General features: G+C 41.1%; 1 protein-coding gene across 1 annotated transcript in view; it reads left to right on the top strand.

Annotated features, from left to right (window-relative positions):
* Positions 1-13,587, top strand: part of LOC144602820 (ATP-dependent zinc metalloprotease YME1L1-like) — a 37,750-nt gene extending 24,163 nt beyond the window's left edge. Inside the window, exons 16-19 of the mRNA XM_078415944.1 lie at positions 2,678-2,804; positions 5,549-5,622; positions 8,862-8,948; positions 12,695-13,587. Of these exons, the coding sequence (XP_078272070.1) occupies positions 2,678-2,804; positions 5,549-5,622; positions 8,862-8,948; positions 12,695-12,838 (432 nt within the window). The 3' untranslated portion in view covers positions 12,839-13,587. The remainder of the gene's footprint in view (positions 1-2,677; positions 2,805-5,548; positions 5,623-8,861; positions 8,949-12,694) is intronic.
* Positions 13,588-16,405: the final 2,818 nt, after the last annotated feature.

The following is a 16,405-nucleotide window of genomic DNA, read 5'->3' as shown; positions in this document are numbered from 1 at the left end:
ACTACGGGTACTGACTAGGGAGTTTGTATGTTCTTCCCATACCCTGCGTGGGTTTTCTCCAGGAGCTCCGGTTTCCCCCCACACTCCAAAGACGTACAGGTTTGTAGTCTTATTGGCTTGTTAAAATTGTAAATTGTTCCAAATGTGTGTAGGATCGTGTTAGTGTGTGGGGATTGCTGATTATCATGGGCCAAAGGGCCTGCTTCCACGCTGTATCTCAAAACTAAATTGTCTGTTTTAAATTTTCCCTGGAGTGTTGATAAACGGTGGAATGTGGCTATACTAAAGTGGGATGAGTATAAATATAATCCCCTCCATAATGTTTGGGACAAAGACCCATCATTTATTTATTTGCCTCTGTAATCCACAATTTGAGATTTGAAATTTTAAAAAATGGTTAAAGTGCACATTGTCAGATTTTATTAAAGGCCATTTTTGTACCTTTCGGTTTCACCTTGTCGAAATTACAGCAGTGTTTATACATAGTCTTCCCATTTCAGGGCACCCTAATGTTAGGGACACAACAATGTCATGTACATGAAAGTAGTCATGTTTAGTATTTTGTTGCATATCTTTTGCATGCAATGACTGATTGAAGTCTGTGATTCATGGACATCACCAGTTGCTGGGTGTCGTTTCTGGTGATGCTCTGCCAGGCCTGCATTGCAGCCATCTTTAGCTTATGCTTGTTTTGGGGGCTAGTCCCCTTCAGTTTTCTCTTCAGCAGATAAAAGGCATGCTCAATTGGGTTCAGATCAGGTGATTGACTTGGCCACTCAAGAATTTACCATTTTTTTAGCTTTGAAAAACTCCTTTGTTGCTTTAGCACCCAGTTTGGGATCATTGTCTTGCTGTAGAATGAACCGCCGGCCAATGAGTTTTGAGGCATTTGTTTGAATTCGAGCAGATAGGATGTGTCCATACACATCAGAATTCATTATGCTACTGCCATCAGCAGTTGTATCATCAATGAAGATAAGTGAGCCAGTACCTTCAGCAGCCATACATGCCCAGGCCACAACACCCCCATCACTGTGTTTCACAGATGAGGTGGTATGCTTTGGATCTTGGGCAGTTCCTTCATACTTCCTCCATACTTTGCTCTTGTCATCACTGATATAAGATAGTCTTTGTCTCATCTGTCCACAAGACCTTTTTTCCAGAGCTGTGGTTGCTCTTTTAAGTACTTGGCAAACTGTAACCTGTAACTGTAACCTGGCCATCCTATTTTTGCAGCTAACCAGTGGTTTGCATTTTGCAGTGTATTCTGTATTTCTGTTCATGAAGTCTTCTGCGGACAGTGGTCATTGACAGGTGTTTGGGTTTTTCTTTATTATAGAGAGAATTCTTCTGTCATCAGCTGTGGAGGTCTTCCTTGGCCTGCCAGTCCCTTTGTGATTAGTAAGCTCACCAGTACTCTCTTCTTTATGATGTTCCAAACAGTTGAGTTTGGTAAGCCTAAGGTTTGGCTGATGTCTCTAACAGTTTTATTCTTGTTTCTCAGTCTCATAGTGGCTTCTTTGACTTTCATTGGCACAACTTTGGTCTTCAAGTTGATAAACAGCAATAAAAGTTTCCAAAGGTGATGGAAAGACTGGAGGAAAGACTAGGTGCTGAGAGCTCTCTTATACCTGCATTAAGGAGGCAATTAAACACACCTGAACAATTACAGATGCCTGTGAAGCCGTTTGTCCCAAACTTTATGGTTCCCTGAAATGGGGGGACTGTATAAACACAGCTGTAATTTCTATATGGTGAAACCAAAATGTCTGATTTTATTAAAGGGTATTTTTATACAATGTGCACTTTAACATGTGGTTTTTTAAATTACAAATCTAAATTGTGGAGGACAGTGGCAAATAAATAAATGATGGGTCTTTGTCCCAAACATTATGGAGGGCATTGTAGATATTTGATTGCCAGTGCACTGAAGGGCCTATTTTCTCTTTGTATGATTGTGACTCGGTCCTTCTAAAGTGGATTTACTGTGTCTGTAGAAACAACGTATCCATTATGTGGCCTGGAAACTATTGCAAGCAGCCATATTTTAATTGGCTGGGTAACCTGGTTTAATGCTAAATGAATAAATATTGGTTAGTTTGCGAGGAATATTTCGATCTTTCCATCTGTGAGCGGACAGAATCTAGATGTTTAATCTAAAAGATGGGCATTTGTTGCAGCGTAGCAGTTTCGCAGTAATGCACTAGAATGTCAATGTTCATCACTTAACATCACTGTCAGATTTATCTGGAATACCAGCTTATATTTTGTGCCAAAGTTCCTAGAATGATTCTAGCACCTGGAACTTTGACTTGGATTCCTGATGCCTTTTTCAGGATTTGTCTATTACTGGACTGGGAGTCTAAGTTCGCTTAAAAATTAAGATTAACATAAATTAGAGTTGGAGTGAAGGACACAAAAGTGCTCGAGTAACTCGGCGGTCAGGCAGCATCTCTGGGGAACAAGGATGGGTGATGTTTCGAGTCAGAACCCTGCGCCGAAGCATCGCCCACCCATGTTCTCCAACAATGTTGCCTGACCAGGAGTTGCTCCAGCACTTCCCGCATATGCAGTTCCTTGTTTCTACATTCTAGCATTAGAATGTTAATTCATGTGCATGTGTTTTATAAAGGTGTTTCCTAAGAGTTCCGTCTTTCCGGTGCAAAATTCCTTGCAGGTTTCATTATTACCAGAAAATGACAGATGGAGTGAAACCCGAGCTCAGTTACTTGCTCAAATGGATGTCAGCATGGGTGGAAGAGTAGCAGAAGAGCTCATCTTTGGAACAGAGCAAATTACCACTGGTTTGCATTTTTTATTTAGTTGTTTAAGAACATAGAATCAGGAATAGGCCAAATGGTCCTGTGCTTTGCTCTCTCACTCAATAATGTCTTGACCTCTTTACTTTTTCTCCCTGGGCCCTTGCTTTGCTTAAAGTTTAAAAATATGTATTGCTTGATATTTAGTTTTAGAAACTCTCACCAGAGGTAACAATCAATTTTAGGTTTATTATTGTCACGTCTACTGAGGTACAGTGAAGAGTTTCATTTTACATGCGATTCAATCAGGTCAGATAATGCTATACATAAAAACAATCAAGTCAAACCTGAGTACCATAGAGCAAAGTTCTCAGCAGAATATGGTTCTCTTCATTGAAGCGCCAGTTCCATAAAGTTCAATGTCCGCAATGCGGTAGAGTTAAATTGCACAGAATCCGAGCTTATGGAAGGACCATTCAGAGCTATGTTTACAGGTAGAAAAGATTTAAGAGTTGAATGAATGTATTGGATGATAGTAGATCCTTCTCTGGAAAGTGATGGCTCCAATGCCATCAATATCTACCTTTTATGACGCCCTTCAAGTTCTTGTTTCAATAAAATTCTGGCAGTCTTTGAAGCAAAGTGATTTGATACAGTTTGGAATTTAATCTTTCCTCATAAAATAGCCCATATATCTGTAATTTAATAAATCTCTGCCACAAAGAAAGAGACCAATGGATCCAGATGTGGTCTCACTTAATTCCTGTGCATTTGGAATAAAACTTCACTGCTTTGCTGCCACAGCAATGTACATAGCTCAACATGATGTTTTAATTCCAGATTGCTTGTATAGCATTTGTGTACCACCTTTCTGTGCTGCTTATGTGACAGCAGTGAGATCTCTTTCAACACATCATTGTTGTCTTATGCTATTGTAAACCATGTATTTTTTAATATTCTTTCTACCAAAGTGGATTACGCAGGAAATTCTCCACCTGCCAGTTTTGCCCACTCTTGCCTGTTTACATCACTTTGCAAACACTGTTACTTTCTTACTCTTATTATTTTTCCATCTGTTGGTATCATCAGCAGAATTTTCAATCAATCCCCATTGTCTAAGTTATTAATAGAGGTTGAAAAAGGTTGAGGGCACAGGACTGATCCAAGTGGCACCTCGCAGATTGCATTTTTCCAACCTGAAACTGGCTTGGTTTTCTGTGTATGCTCACCAGCAAGCACTTCTGTTATCCATTCACAGGTGGATAGAGTAAAACACTAATAGTCCACTGGTTATTCAAAAATTCTTCTTGATTTACCTTCAGGCTTACTGGGGCACTTATTTTGCATGCTTTTTTAAACTAATGGGGGACTTTAAAATATTTATTATATTGCTGTGTAGAATCGTTTTTTTTTTAAACAAACCTGGTATATTGATAGGATTAACAGCCAGTAGTCTCAAAAATCTGCCAGTCCAGTGCCACTGAAATCCAAAGTGTGCTGGATTGATTGAGTTTACTGTATCAGTATTTATAGCGTAGTTTTTTCTTTTTAACTCAATGTATCACTAGATTGTTTCATAAAGGACATTTAAAGTACCAAATGGCCGTTTCTGTTAATTATGTTTCCTTGCACTAGATGTAATTCTTAGAATTTATTAAATTAAAAATATGTGCCTCCAGGGTTTTTCGAAATGGTTTCATTATTATTTGAGATCTGCCCACTATAGACATTTGATCTTTCGGAAAGACATGGAAGCAAAATTGGGCCATTCGGCCCACTGAGTCTACTCCTCCATTTGATCTTGGCTGATCTTTTTTTTCCCCCTCTCAACCCTATTCTCCTGCCTTCTACCTGTAATCTTTGATGCCCTTACAACCTATCAATTTCCACTTTAAAAAATACCCAACATCTTGGCCTCTGCAGCAGTGAATTCCACAGAATCGCTACCTTCTACCTAAAGAATGTCCACCTCACCTACATTCTATAGATATGTCCTTTTATCCTGAGACTATGTCCCCTGGTTCTCGACTGCTATTACTAGAAAGGTCCTTTCCACGTCCACTCTAACGAGGCCTTTCATTATCCAGTAGGTTTCAACGAGATCCCTTTCATCTTTAAACTCCAGCAATTAAGGCCCAGAGCCATCAAATGCTCCTCATACTTAACCCAATCATCCCCGAGATCATTCTTGTAAACCACCTATGGACCCCCTCCAATGCCAAAACATCCTTTCTCAGATATTGTGTCAAACTGTTCCCCACATTTGGTGAGGCTGCACTTGGAATATTGTTCAGTTTTGGTCACACTAGCATAGGAAATATGCCATTAAGATAGAAGAATACAGCGAAGACTTGCAAGGATGTTACCAGGACTCGCGATTCGGCAAGCTGGGACTGTATTTCTTGAGATGAAATTTGTTCAGCCTGAACAGGTGTTTGAATTGGCTTCCTTTTAGCTTTCTTTACCACCCTCTGTACCTGTGACCTCACTTTCAGGAAACTATGTACCTGTGCTCTGAGATCCCACTGCACTATGCTCTCCAGGGCCCTACTATTCACAGTGAAGGTACTGCCCTAATTTGACTAATAATCATCAAATGATTGCTGCTTTTATTTCTAGCTATTTAATTGAAATTATTTTGATGCTTGTAACTTTGCTCATAATTGACCACATTTGTTGTACATATGTATTTGAGGAACATGCTTGATTAACACAATGAGTTTTTTTAAAAAGTTCATCGGTTTGAATATTCTGCAACTGAAATACTGTGCAATTTTTTTAAAACTTAGGTGCTTCAAGTGATTTTGACACTGCCACCAAAATAGCTAAGTTGATGGTCACAAAATTTGGAATGAGCGATAAGGTAATCTCATTTATTTTGCTTATTAAAAATATTACGATGCTATATTTTAAATAATGGCCATGTAAATATTGATTTATAAGTGGGGAATGATCTGTTATGCACATGTCCGATGTGTAATCTCGGCTTTTGCATGCAACTAATCCACGTTATAAACTAAGTTATAAAATCTTCATCTTAATCTTGGCTTCTTTTCCCATAAATTTCCATTTCACAATTGTCCATTTAAATTTGTTCCCCTTATGTTTTTACTTCACTTTGCACTTTTAGTCACATTTTCTAATTCATAATCAAAAAAATCTAGCAATGTCCATTAATCATGTGTAATTCAGACATTTTTTTCCAATTTCAATGGATCATATGCCCATATGTACTAAACTCAGACCCCACTTGAGAAATTAATGTAAAGTTTTAAAAAGAGATAAATTAATCATCTAACTTTTAATAGACACCGAGTGACAATAGGTGCAGGAGTAGGCCCTTCGAGCCAGCACTGCCATTCAATGTGATCATGGCTGATCATTCACAATCAGAACCCTGGGGTACTGAAAGTGCTGGGGTAACAGTGGGTTAGCCGGCATCTCTGGAGAAAATGGATGGGTAGTGTTTTGAGTTACTCCAGCACTTTGTGTCTATCTTTGGTATAAACCAGCATCTGCAGTTTGTTTGTCTCCAACTTTTCCTGTTTAAATCTTATGGACAGGTTCATCTGTTACATAAGAAATTGCAATCAACTAAATTCTACTTTTCCAACAATTTTTGGGAATTGATCCTTAGAGCTATCCTCGATTAAACAGTTAAGCTTGGCAAATTAAAATCTTGTAGGATTTTGCAAGTGTACACATTTGATTTTCTGAGAGCCTTTTGCTGGAGAGTCGCGAGGAAGTGTTCCGGGCTGAGTGCTTCTATGCACTGGACTGCGGCTGTCTTGGCTTGTAACCAAGTACATTGAGTACTGCTCATCTTTTGTGTTTTGGATCACAGAAAATAAGTTAGGAACTCTACCAACTTTGGTAGGAATTCGACCAATTTGAATAACCAAGTTATTTGGCAGTAGGCTTTGGGGTCACTCATGGTAGATTGAGTTAAATCAGAATGCATGAGGAACTGGAATTGAAGGAACACTAACATCAGATTTGCAAATCTATAGGAGGTTACGGAAATGGGAGGGGGCAAGCCAGTTGTGAGAAATGATAATTAAATACAAGGATGAAAAAGTTAGTTTACATCGAGGATGTAACTAGGAAAATGGATGGGGGGAGCCGGTGGATGTAGTTTACCTTGACTTTCAGAAAGCCTTCAACAAGGTCCCATATACAAGATTAGTGGGCAAAATTAGAGCACATGCTATTGGGGGTAGGGTACTGACATGGATAGAAAATTGGTTGGCAGAGAGAAAGTAAAGATTGGGAATAAATGGGTCCCTTTCAGAATGGCAGGCAATGACTAGTGGGGTACCGCAAGGCTCGGTGCTGGGACTACAGCTATTTACAATATACATTAATGACTTGGATGAAGGGATTAAAAGTAACATTAGCAAATTTGCAGATGACACAAAGCTGGGTGGCAGTGTGAACTGTGAGGAAGATGCTGTGAGGTTGCAGGGTGACTTGGACAGGTTGTGTGGGTGGGCGGATGCATGGCAGATGCAGTTTAATGTGGATAAATGTGAGGTTATCCACTTTGGTGGTAAGATTAGGAAGGCAGATTATTATCTGAATGATGTCAAGTTAGGAAAAGGAGACATACAGCGAGATCTGGGTGTCCCAGTGTATCAGTCACTGAAAGGAAGCATGCAGGTACAGCAGGCAGTGAAGAAAGCCAATGGAATGTTGGCCTTCATAACAAGAGGAGTTGAATATAGGAGCAAAGAGATCCTGCTGCTGTTGTACAGAGCCTTAGTGAGACCGCACCTGGAGTACTGTGCAGTTTTGGTCTCCAAATTTGAGGAAGGATATTCTTGCTATTGAGGGCTTGCAGCGTAGGTTCACTAGGTTAATTCCCGGAATGGCAGGACTGTTGTATGTTGAAAGACTGGAGTGACCAGGCTTGTATACACTGGAATTTGGAAGGGTGAGGGGGAAATCTTATTGAAACATGTAAGATTATTAAGGGATTGGACACGCTAGAGGCAGGAAACATGTTCCCAATGTTGGGGAGTCCAGAACCAGGGGCCACAGTTTAAGAATAAGGGTTAGGCCGTTTAGAACGGAGTTGAGGAAAAACATTTTCACTCAGAGTTGTAAATCTGTGGAATTCTCTGCCTCAGATGGCAGTGGAGGCCAATTCTCTGGATGCTTTCAAGGGAGAGCTAGATAGAGCTCTTAAAGATAGCGGAGTCAGGGGGTATGGGGAGAAGGCAGGAATGGGGTACTGATTGTGAATGATCAGCCATGATCACATTGAATGGCGGTGCTGGCTAGAACGGCCGAATGGCCTACTCCTGCACCTATGGTCTATTATCACTAGAGCTATAACGATTTTCCTTGGGCCATTTTGCTGTAAATAGTAATGCGATTAAAACTATAAATACTGTTGTGCTTCATTAATATTGATCCTCCCTTTCCCTATCTTAAACTACTTAAATCTATTTATATATTGGAAATAATTTTGCTCACTTCTATCTTGTACACAATCCATCGTGAGCACTGAACATGTGCTTAATTGAGCTATGATGGACCACTTGTACTGTAATCCAATGACTGATCTGTGCCTATCAGTATTGTACTCCATACAATTGATCTGTACCGAGTATAGTATGCCTCTTGTAGAGTGAGATCCAGACTTCGGTTCAGAATTTTTTTCAGATCCCAGGCCTTGTCATATATCTGCTGTGATTGCTGGCCACCGGTGCATTCCCCAACATCAAGCGGGAATAGTAGATGGTTGGACTAGAGGTAGGTCTTGCTTCTGGTCACTGGTGCTTCTGCAATGTCTTACAGGCTGTTATTTTGGAGTAGGGGAACTGCTAGAGTAGCTAGTGTAGTTGTGAGAGTGGAACAGAATCAGATCTTGTGGGGCAGCTGGGATGGTGCTTGTAGGCTGCACAATCCCATCCTGTGAGCAGACTCTATGTTGAGCCCTACAGTTACACTTTGATTCTTCTTTCCCACCCTTGAATTTCTTTTGCAAGTTTTCTCTCTACTCCAAAAATGTATTACTCCAGCAATTCATCTTGAGTGAGGAAATACTTTTCTAACTTTGGTTCTAAATAGCATGGTGTTTTGATGTTTTATTTTTAGCTTGGAGTAATGACTTATTCAGATCCAGAAAAAGTAAGCCCAGACACTCAATCAATAATTGAACAAGAAATCAGAATATTATTGCGAGTAAGTATTTTTCAAACATTAGTTAAACAGTACATTGAGCCACTGTATGTTAAGTGTGGGGATTTCACATATGAGATTGTCCTTGTCTAATATGATTAGCTCTGACCACATTTACGATAAAACTTTATTCATCCCCGGAGGGAAATTGGTCTGCCAACAGTCGCAACACACAAGGTACATGGAAACTTGAAATTAAAAGTGAAAAGAAAAGGACAAGCGACTGTTAGCTGGCTGCCGTGTGCACAGCGCCTTCACCGGAACAAACAAACAAACAAACACAGACGTATCACCTGGCAGAGGTTTCTCAAACTAGAGTGCCCTCCCACACCGGGTCCCCCCATTGTTCTTCACGGTGGTCCCCCCACGCCGGGTCCCCATTGTTATTCACGGTGGTCCCTCCACGCCGGGTCCCCATTGTCTTTCCCCCCCTCACACTCACCGACTGTCAATTGCGAGTGTGTGTCCCCACCGTTGAAGCTCACGCCGCCGCTGAGACTCCCGTCACTGCCGCTGCTGAGTGGGATTTGTGAGGACAGATACATATTTTGTTGAATACTTCCAGCTTTTTTCTTTTTATTTTGGATCTCTATCTGCAATATTTCAGTTTTAGTATTATCCATAACACCATTGGTTCCAAAAGCTTGAGCGAAAGTATTTTGACCAACGTAACATTACTGACTCTGCAAATAGGTTTAGAGATGGAGATTCCCAAGAAATTGTTTCCATAATGTGAAGCAGAATTTTCCTTTCTACCATGTCCAAACTTGTACAACTGTAACATAACATCCCAGCTTCAATAGTAGGACTTTATTCCTTGGAGCGCAGATGAGGGGTAATCTTATAGAGGGGTACAAAATCAGGAGGAATAGATTGAATGAATGCAGTCTTGCCCAGAGTAGGGGAATCGAGAACCAGGGGATGTAGGTTTAAGGTGAGGGGGGGGGGGGGGGGGGGGGGGGGGGGGGAAGAGAGAGATTTAATAGGAACTTGAGGGGTCATTTTTATACACAAAGGATGGAGGGACTGTCATATGAGGAAAGATTGGAAAGATTAGGCTTGTATTCACTGGAGTTTAGAAGGATGAGAGGGGATCTTAGAGAGACGTATAAAAACTATAAAAGGACTGAATAAGCTAGATGCAGGAAAAATGTTCCCAATGTTAAGGGAGTCCAGAAACAGGGGACACAGTCTAAGAATAAAGGGAAGGCCATTGAAAACTGAGGTGAGAAGAAACTTTTGGAATTTGTGGAATTCCCTGCCACAGAAGGTAGTGGAGGCCAATTCACTGGATGAATTTGAAGGAGTTAGATAGAACTCTAGGGGCTAGTGGAATCAAAGGATATAGGGAGAAGGCAGGCACGGATTACTGATTGTAGATGATCAGCCATGATCACAATGAATGGTGGTGCTGGCTAAATGGTCTCCCCCTGCACCTATTTTCTATGTTTGTATGGTACATGGAATGAGCTGCCAGAGAAGGTAGTTGTGGAATTCTTTGCCGCAGAATGCTTTGGAGGCCAAGTCAATTGAAATTTTTAAGGCAGAGCTAGATAAATTCTTGATTAGTACCAGTTTTGGTATTATGTACCAGTCAGGGATTATGGGAAGCAGGCAGGAGAATGGGTTTAGGAAAGAGAGATAGATCAGCCATGATTTAATGTCAGAGCAGACTTGATGGGCTGAATAGCCTAATTCTGTTCCTATCACTTATGACCTTATAAAAGTACAATTTTCACATTTAAGAGACATTTGGATGGTCTCATAGGTTTATGCTAAGCACAGGCATGTTGGACTAGTGCAGATGGGCCATGTCGATCGGCATGGGCAAGTTAGGCTGAAGGGCCTGTTTCAATGTTGTATGACTGATTCTATGATGAAGACCAATGTGTTCGAAACCGCCGAGCACCCTATCTACCTGTGACGCTACTTTCAAAGAATTATGTATCTGCACTCCAAGATCCCACTGCTATACAACACTGCAGAGTCCTGCCATTCGCTGTCAAGACCCTGCCCTGATTTAACTTTCCCAAAATGCAACACCTCACACTCATCTGTAATAAACTCCATTAACCATTCCTTGGCCCACTTGACCAACTGATCAAGCACGAGTCACAGGCCTCTCATCCGATAAACAACCTTCCACTATCACACTATGCCTGCTGAAGCCAGTTTTCTATGCAGTTGGCTAGCTCTCCCTGGATCCCATACAATCTAACCTTCCTGAGTAGCCTACCATGCAAAACCCTATCAAATGCCTTGTTGAAATCGATACAGTCATTGTCTTTGTCTCTGCCCTCATTAACCTTTTTGGTTACATCTTCAACAAACTCATCAGATTTCTGAAAGGCTATTTCCTACGTACAATGCCATGCTGACTATCCCTAATCAGCCCTTGTCCATCCAAATCATATATATCTTATCCCTCAGAATATCTCCAGTAACTTGCCCATCACAGATGTTACACTCACTGGTCTATGGTTTCCAGGCTTTTCCTTGCAGCCCTTCTTAAATAGAGGCAATAAGCGTTGGCTCCCCTCCATTCTTCTAGCACCTGTGTCTAATGTTGATTCGTATATCTCAGCCAGGGCAACTGCAATTTCTTCTCCAGCTTCCCACAGCATCCTTGGATACATCTGATCACACCTGGAAGATTTGTCTACCTTCATATGCCTTAGAGCGTTCAACACCACCTCAACCGTAATACCTGCTGATACTTTGTTAACTGTCCAAAGTTCCCCAGTCTTTCTCCATGATAAAAACAAGAAATGCTCATTAAGGACTTTGCCCATCTCCTGTGGTTCCACAGGCTTTGGTTTCCGAGGGTCCCTGTTCTCGCTCTAGTTGCCCTGTTTCCCTTAATGTACATTAAATGTCTTTGGATTTTCCTTGATGTTATCTGTCAGAGCTATCTCCTGTCCTTTTTTACGCTCATGGTTTCCTCCTCAAGTGTGCTCAGTTCCTGAAACTCTTCCAGAGATACACTTGATCCTTTCTGCCTATCTCCCATGCCTCCTTTGTCCTGTCCAGAGGCTCAATTTCCCTTATCCTCCAAGCCCACCTTGCTTTACCCTCCACTCTAATTGGAACATGCATGTCCTGAACTCTTTGTCACCACACTTTTAAAAACACTCCACTCTCTGGATGTTCCTTTGCGCACAAATAACGTACTCAAATCAACTTGAGCAAGTTCCTGACTTGGTAAAGAAAACAGAAAATGCTTGTGCATATTTTCAGTACATGAAAGTAAATATGCACTTTTCATTGAATGTTCAACTCAAATTGCCTGCTTTATGCAGATGCAATAGATTGTTGGTATATTTTCTTTTTGTGCCTGTGCTTCAGAAGTTGTTACTTGCAGCATGACCAAAACAGTAAGTTTGAAAATCCTGTAGGAAAAATAATTTTGTTATTGTAAGTCTGAAACCCCTTTTCTCCCGATTATTTTTGTTTTCTTAACTCTATTTTCTGTAACATGAGGTTACTTAGGAACTCGACTATCGCGTAATTGTGAAATTGCCTGTGCTTCTAGAACTTTGTCCCTATTTATTAAGCATTTCATTATGTTGAACATTTAGGAAAATGCTAATTCCAGGCATTTCTGTCAGCTGCTTTTCTGTGATTTCAGTCAAATTCTGAAGTAGAAGGGGAAACCACTGTCTGCAGGGGCTAGAATATAGATCATATGCTAGCAAAGTACAAAAAAACATGATGTTTAAAGATTGTTCTCTTTTTTTTTTTAAATGTAGGATTCTTATGACCGGGCAAAGCACATCTTGAAGACTCGTGCAAAGGAACACAAAAATCTGGCAGAAGCTTTACTGAAGTACGAGACACTGGATGCCAAAGAAATACAGATTGTTCTCGAGGGAAAGAGGCTAGAAGTAAAATAACCTCTTCAATTGGAACAGACTTGGTCTCTGGTATAATAACATAGATGTGTATATTTGTGGAAGAGCAGTAGCCCACTAAATAAAACCATAAGCTTTAATTCTGAGGACATTATTGGTATTTTCATAGTTACAAAATGATAATGTAAACAATGGAATTACATATTGTACGCTCAGGGTTATTTTAAATCCCAGTTAAATTATTATTTTAAATGATTCTACATTATACTCTTCTTAGTGTAAGGTGTAAAAACATACAACCAGCAGTGAATATTATTCCCTCTATTTTTCTTTTTGCTTGTTTTGTATTTTAAGTCTATTTATATAAACCATTGAATTGCAGTTTGGTGTTTCCCAAAACAATTAAAATTGAATTCAATGTTGCAGTGCTGCTTTCATCATTGGATCATTTAGGTATTTTGTCCATATAACCATACAATCCAATGTTCCTGGATTGTTGCTGGGTATTCCTTTCAGTCTTGTGTTCTCACTTTTTGGGGTTAGTAATAAAGAAATTATCCTTCTGAAGGCAAGTACATAAATTACAAAAATAAATACAAATGGAATTACCACCACTGTTGTCTTGAGTAGTCACAGGGGGGTGGATATGCAGACTGGAAAATGTGCTCTCCATTCCCTGCTGTGGTGCAGGTCAAAGTGTACTGTAGGAATTGGAAACCAGAAGATGTATAGAAAGTTTATTGGTTATCCTTATTTTAAGCATACAGTAAAGATCTTGCTGTTAACCTTAAGGCTTTTTGATATTTTTATTGACGGCTAAATAAAGAGATCTTGTGTGAATTTTATGCTATTGTATATTATTATTGTATGTTATTTAAATCAAAAATCAGTATGCATAAAAATTTGTAGCTTTGCCTTTTTCCCCTTTGCCAGCTATTTGCTACTTTGTAGTTACAACATGGAAACAAGCCCTTCGGCCCACCGAGTCCGCGACAACCTGTACACTAATTTGCATCGTATGCACTAGGGGCAATTTTACAGACACCTATTACCCTACAAACCTGCGTGTTTTTGGAATGTGGGAAGGAAACGAAACACCTGGAGAAAACCCACTTGCTGGAAATCTTGAGCAAAAAACTTTCTACTGTCTTCATCTTATTTATGATCTTAGCCATTTAGCTGTATTGTTTGAAATCTGGTATCCTTGACTATCAGTGTCATCTTAACACAGTAAGAGACGTGTCTTAAAGCTTCTTTAAGACCCTGTTGTAGAATTGCTGAAAGCATTATTTTTTTTAAAAGAGGCAGCAATATCAATTGATTTTTGCTGGTTGATTGATAGAACTAGTCATACAGCACAGATGCAAACCACTTGGTTGTCTGTGTCCATGTTTATCATTGTACAGGAAACCTCCAGTTTGCAGCAGAACTGTTCGTAACCCAAATGGTTCATAATTCAGAAATTAACATGATCTATGTGGCACTGCATCACAGAAATAGCTGTAACGGGAGAGTGAGCATTCACGGGAGGAATTGCCATTAGCTGGCCTCACTGACTCTAGAATGAGTCTCAGTGCTCCCAGTGCTGCTTGGCTTGACCTAGTCCAATTATTACCAGGCAAAAATTATTACTATGAAGAAAATATCTTAGTTTCCTGGCTGTGCATAAATTCCTGAAAACGTAGATGGATTCCACCCCAGTGCTTATTTCCTGTATTCAGAGACAGGACTAACAACAACTTAAAACATTACAAGTGTGTGCAACATTTTGTTTGCAGGATGCCAATTATATTCCCAATTGATTCCTTTTAGTCAGTATGGATGGTATAGATGACCTCTCTGACAAGTGTCCTTCCAAAATCTCCAACCTCGTGCAAGATTATAACTTGATTGTGCCTGGCATAATACCTCGTGACACACAGGTATTGTCCCTCTGTATAGTCCCTCTGGCATGCTGCTGTGATATTGGATACAATGTCACGGTGATCACCCACCCCTCCCATCATCCACCCCTCCATCTGGGAGTTCCTGCTCCATTTCGTCTTCTGATAGGGATATTGTTGATCCCTACATGAAACAATAAAGAAAGAGTTAAATAAGTTGCATAAACAGTGAATAGGGGTTTATGCAGCTCATAGAGCTTGGTTTGATCCTGACCTCGGGTGCTGTCTGTGTGGGGTTTGCATATTCTCCGGGGTGTTCCGTTTCTTCCCACATCCCAAAGACTTGTGGGTTTGTAGATTAATTGCCATCTGAAAGTGTGATAAAATTGAACTCGTGTGAGGAGGTGATCGATCGATAATTGGCATGGACTTGGGCCGAAAGGCCCATTTCTAAGCTGTAATTTTAAATCAATACACCCATTTGGTAATACAGCAGGAGGGTGTTTATTGTTGATCAAATCCTGGAGAATGTAAAAGCTGTGAAACATTATTGCAATGCATGGATCACACTTGCTGTTAAGGTGGTTTGGACCACCTTACCTGCATGAAAAATCAACATTTAACCATAACATTTCTTGTGAGAACATGTAATTTCCTATATTACCCCTCCATGTATGGAATTTTCATTGATGACCAATACCTGTGCCAGGGTTTTCAAATGGTGGACCTTGTGGATGCTGTCCATGCCAACTCCCACCATCACCAAAAAGCATTCATAAATCCCTCATGGCGGCGCTGCCATAGCAGCTGCGGCTTACCTGCGGTCCATTTGTCTTTGTGTTTTTGTTGTTTTTTTGTCTTAATTGTAGTTGTGATGTCGTGTTTTTGTGTTTGTGTACTATGTGTGTATGTGGGGGGGAGGGGGGGGGGAACTGTAAAATTGTAAATATGTGTCCCTTCCGAACGGAGACCCGACCTTTGTTTTCTGGGTGTTGTCTCCGTTCCTCCTGGAGCTGGCGGCCCCCATGGCTCTGGTTCGCTGAGCCCGCGGACCGGACTTACCATCAGCGGAGCCGGCCGTCCTCCGAGGCTGCGGGAGCGGCTGCGACTCGCCTTAGGCTCCGGCAGCGTGTTCGCCCGCCCCGGGGTCGCGGGGCTTGGGTCGCGGACATTTCACCGTCCGGCGCGGCCTAAGATATGCCGCGGGATATTTCTCTGCTGGGCGGGGGCTTCAATGTCGGGAGCCACGACCGCCCCGACGTGCAGCAACAGCGGCAGCGTGTTCTCCCGCCCCGGATCGGACTTATCATCGGCGGAGCCGGCCGTCTTCGGAGGCTGCGGGAGCGGCTGGGACTCGCCTTAGGCTCGGGCCGCTGCGGACCGTCCGGCGCGGCCTGCAACCACAACAACCTGACTGCGGGAGAAGACAGCAGGAGAAGGGAAAATACATTGTGGCCTTCCATCACAGCGAGGAGAGGACTGGAGGAGGAGACTCACTGTGATGGATGTTTATTTTTTTGTGTGTTTTTGGGGTTGTGTAATTTTAATGCCAATTTAATGCTTTTATTGTTGGACTGTGGGTGACTGAATTTCGTCCAATATTGGATGACAAATAAAGCTCTCTTGAATGCTCCATCATGACTTTTGAGTTGTGGAAGGCGGAGGTCGTATATTTTAAAATGTTTTTTTAGGTGAATGTGATCAATGAGGGTATGGCAGTGAATAT

The sequence above is a fragment of the Rhinoraja longicauda genome, chromosome 2, assembly GCF_053455715.1.
Source record: "Rhinoraja longicauda isolate Sanriku21f chromosome 2, sRhiLon1.1, whole genome shotgun sequence".
Classification (NCBI taxonomy): domain Eukaryota; kingdom Metazoa; phylum Chordata; class Chondrichthyes; order Rajiformes; family Arhynchobatidae; genus Rhinoraja; species Rhinoraja longicauda.
Note: the sequence above shows the minus strand (reverse complement) of the source record. Positions and strands in the feature narration are given on the sequence as shown.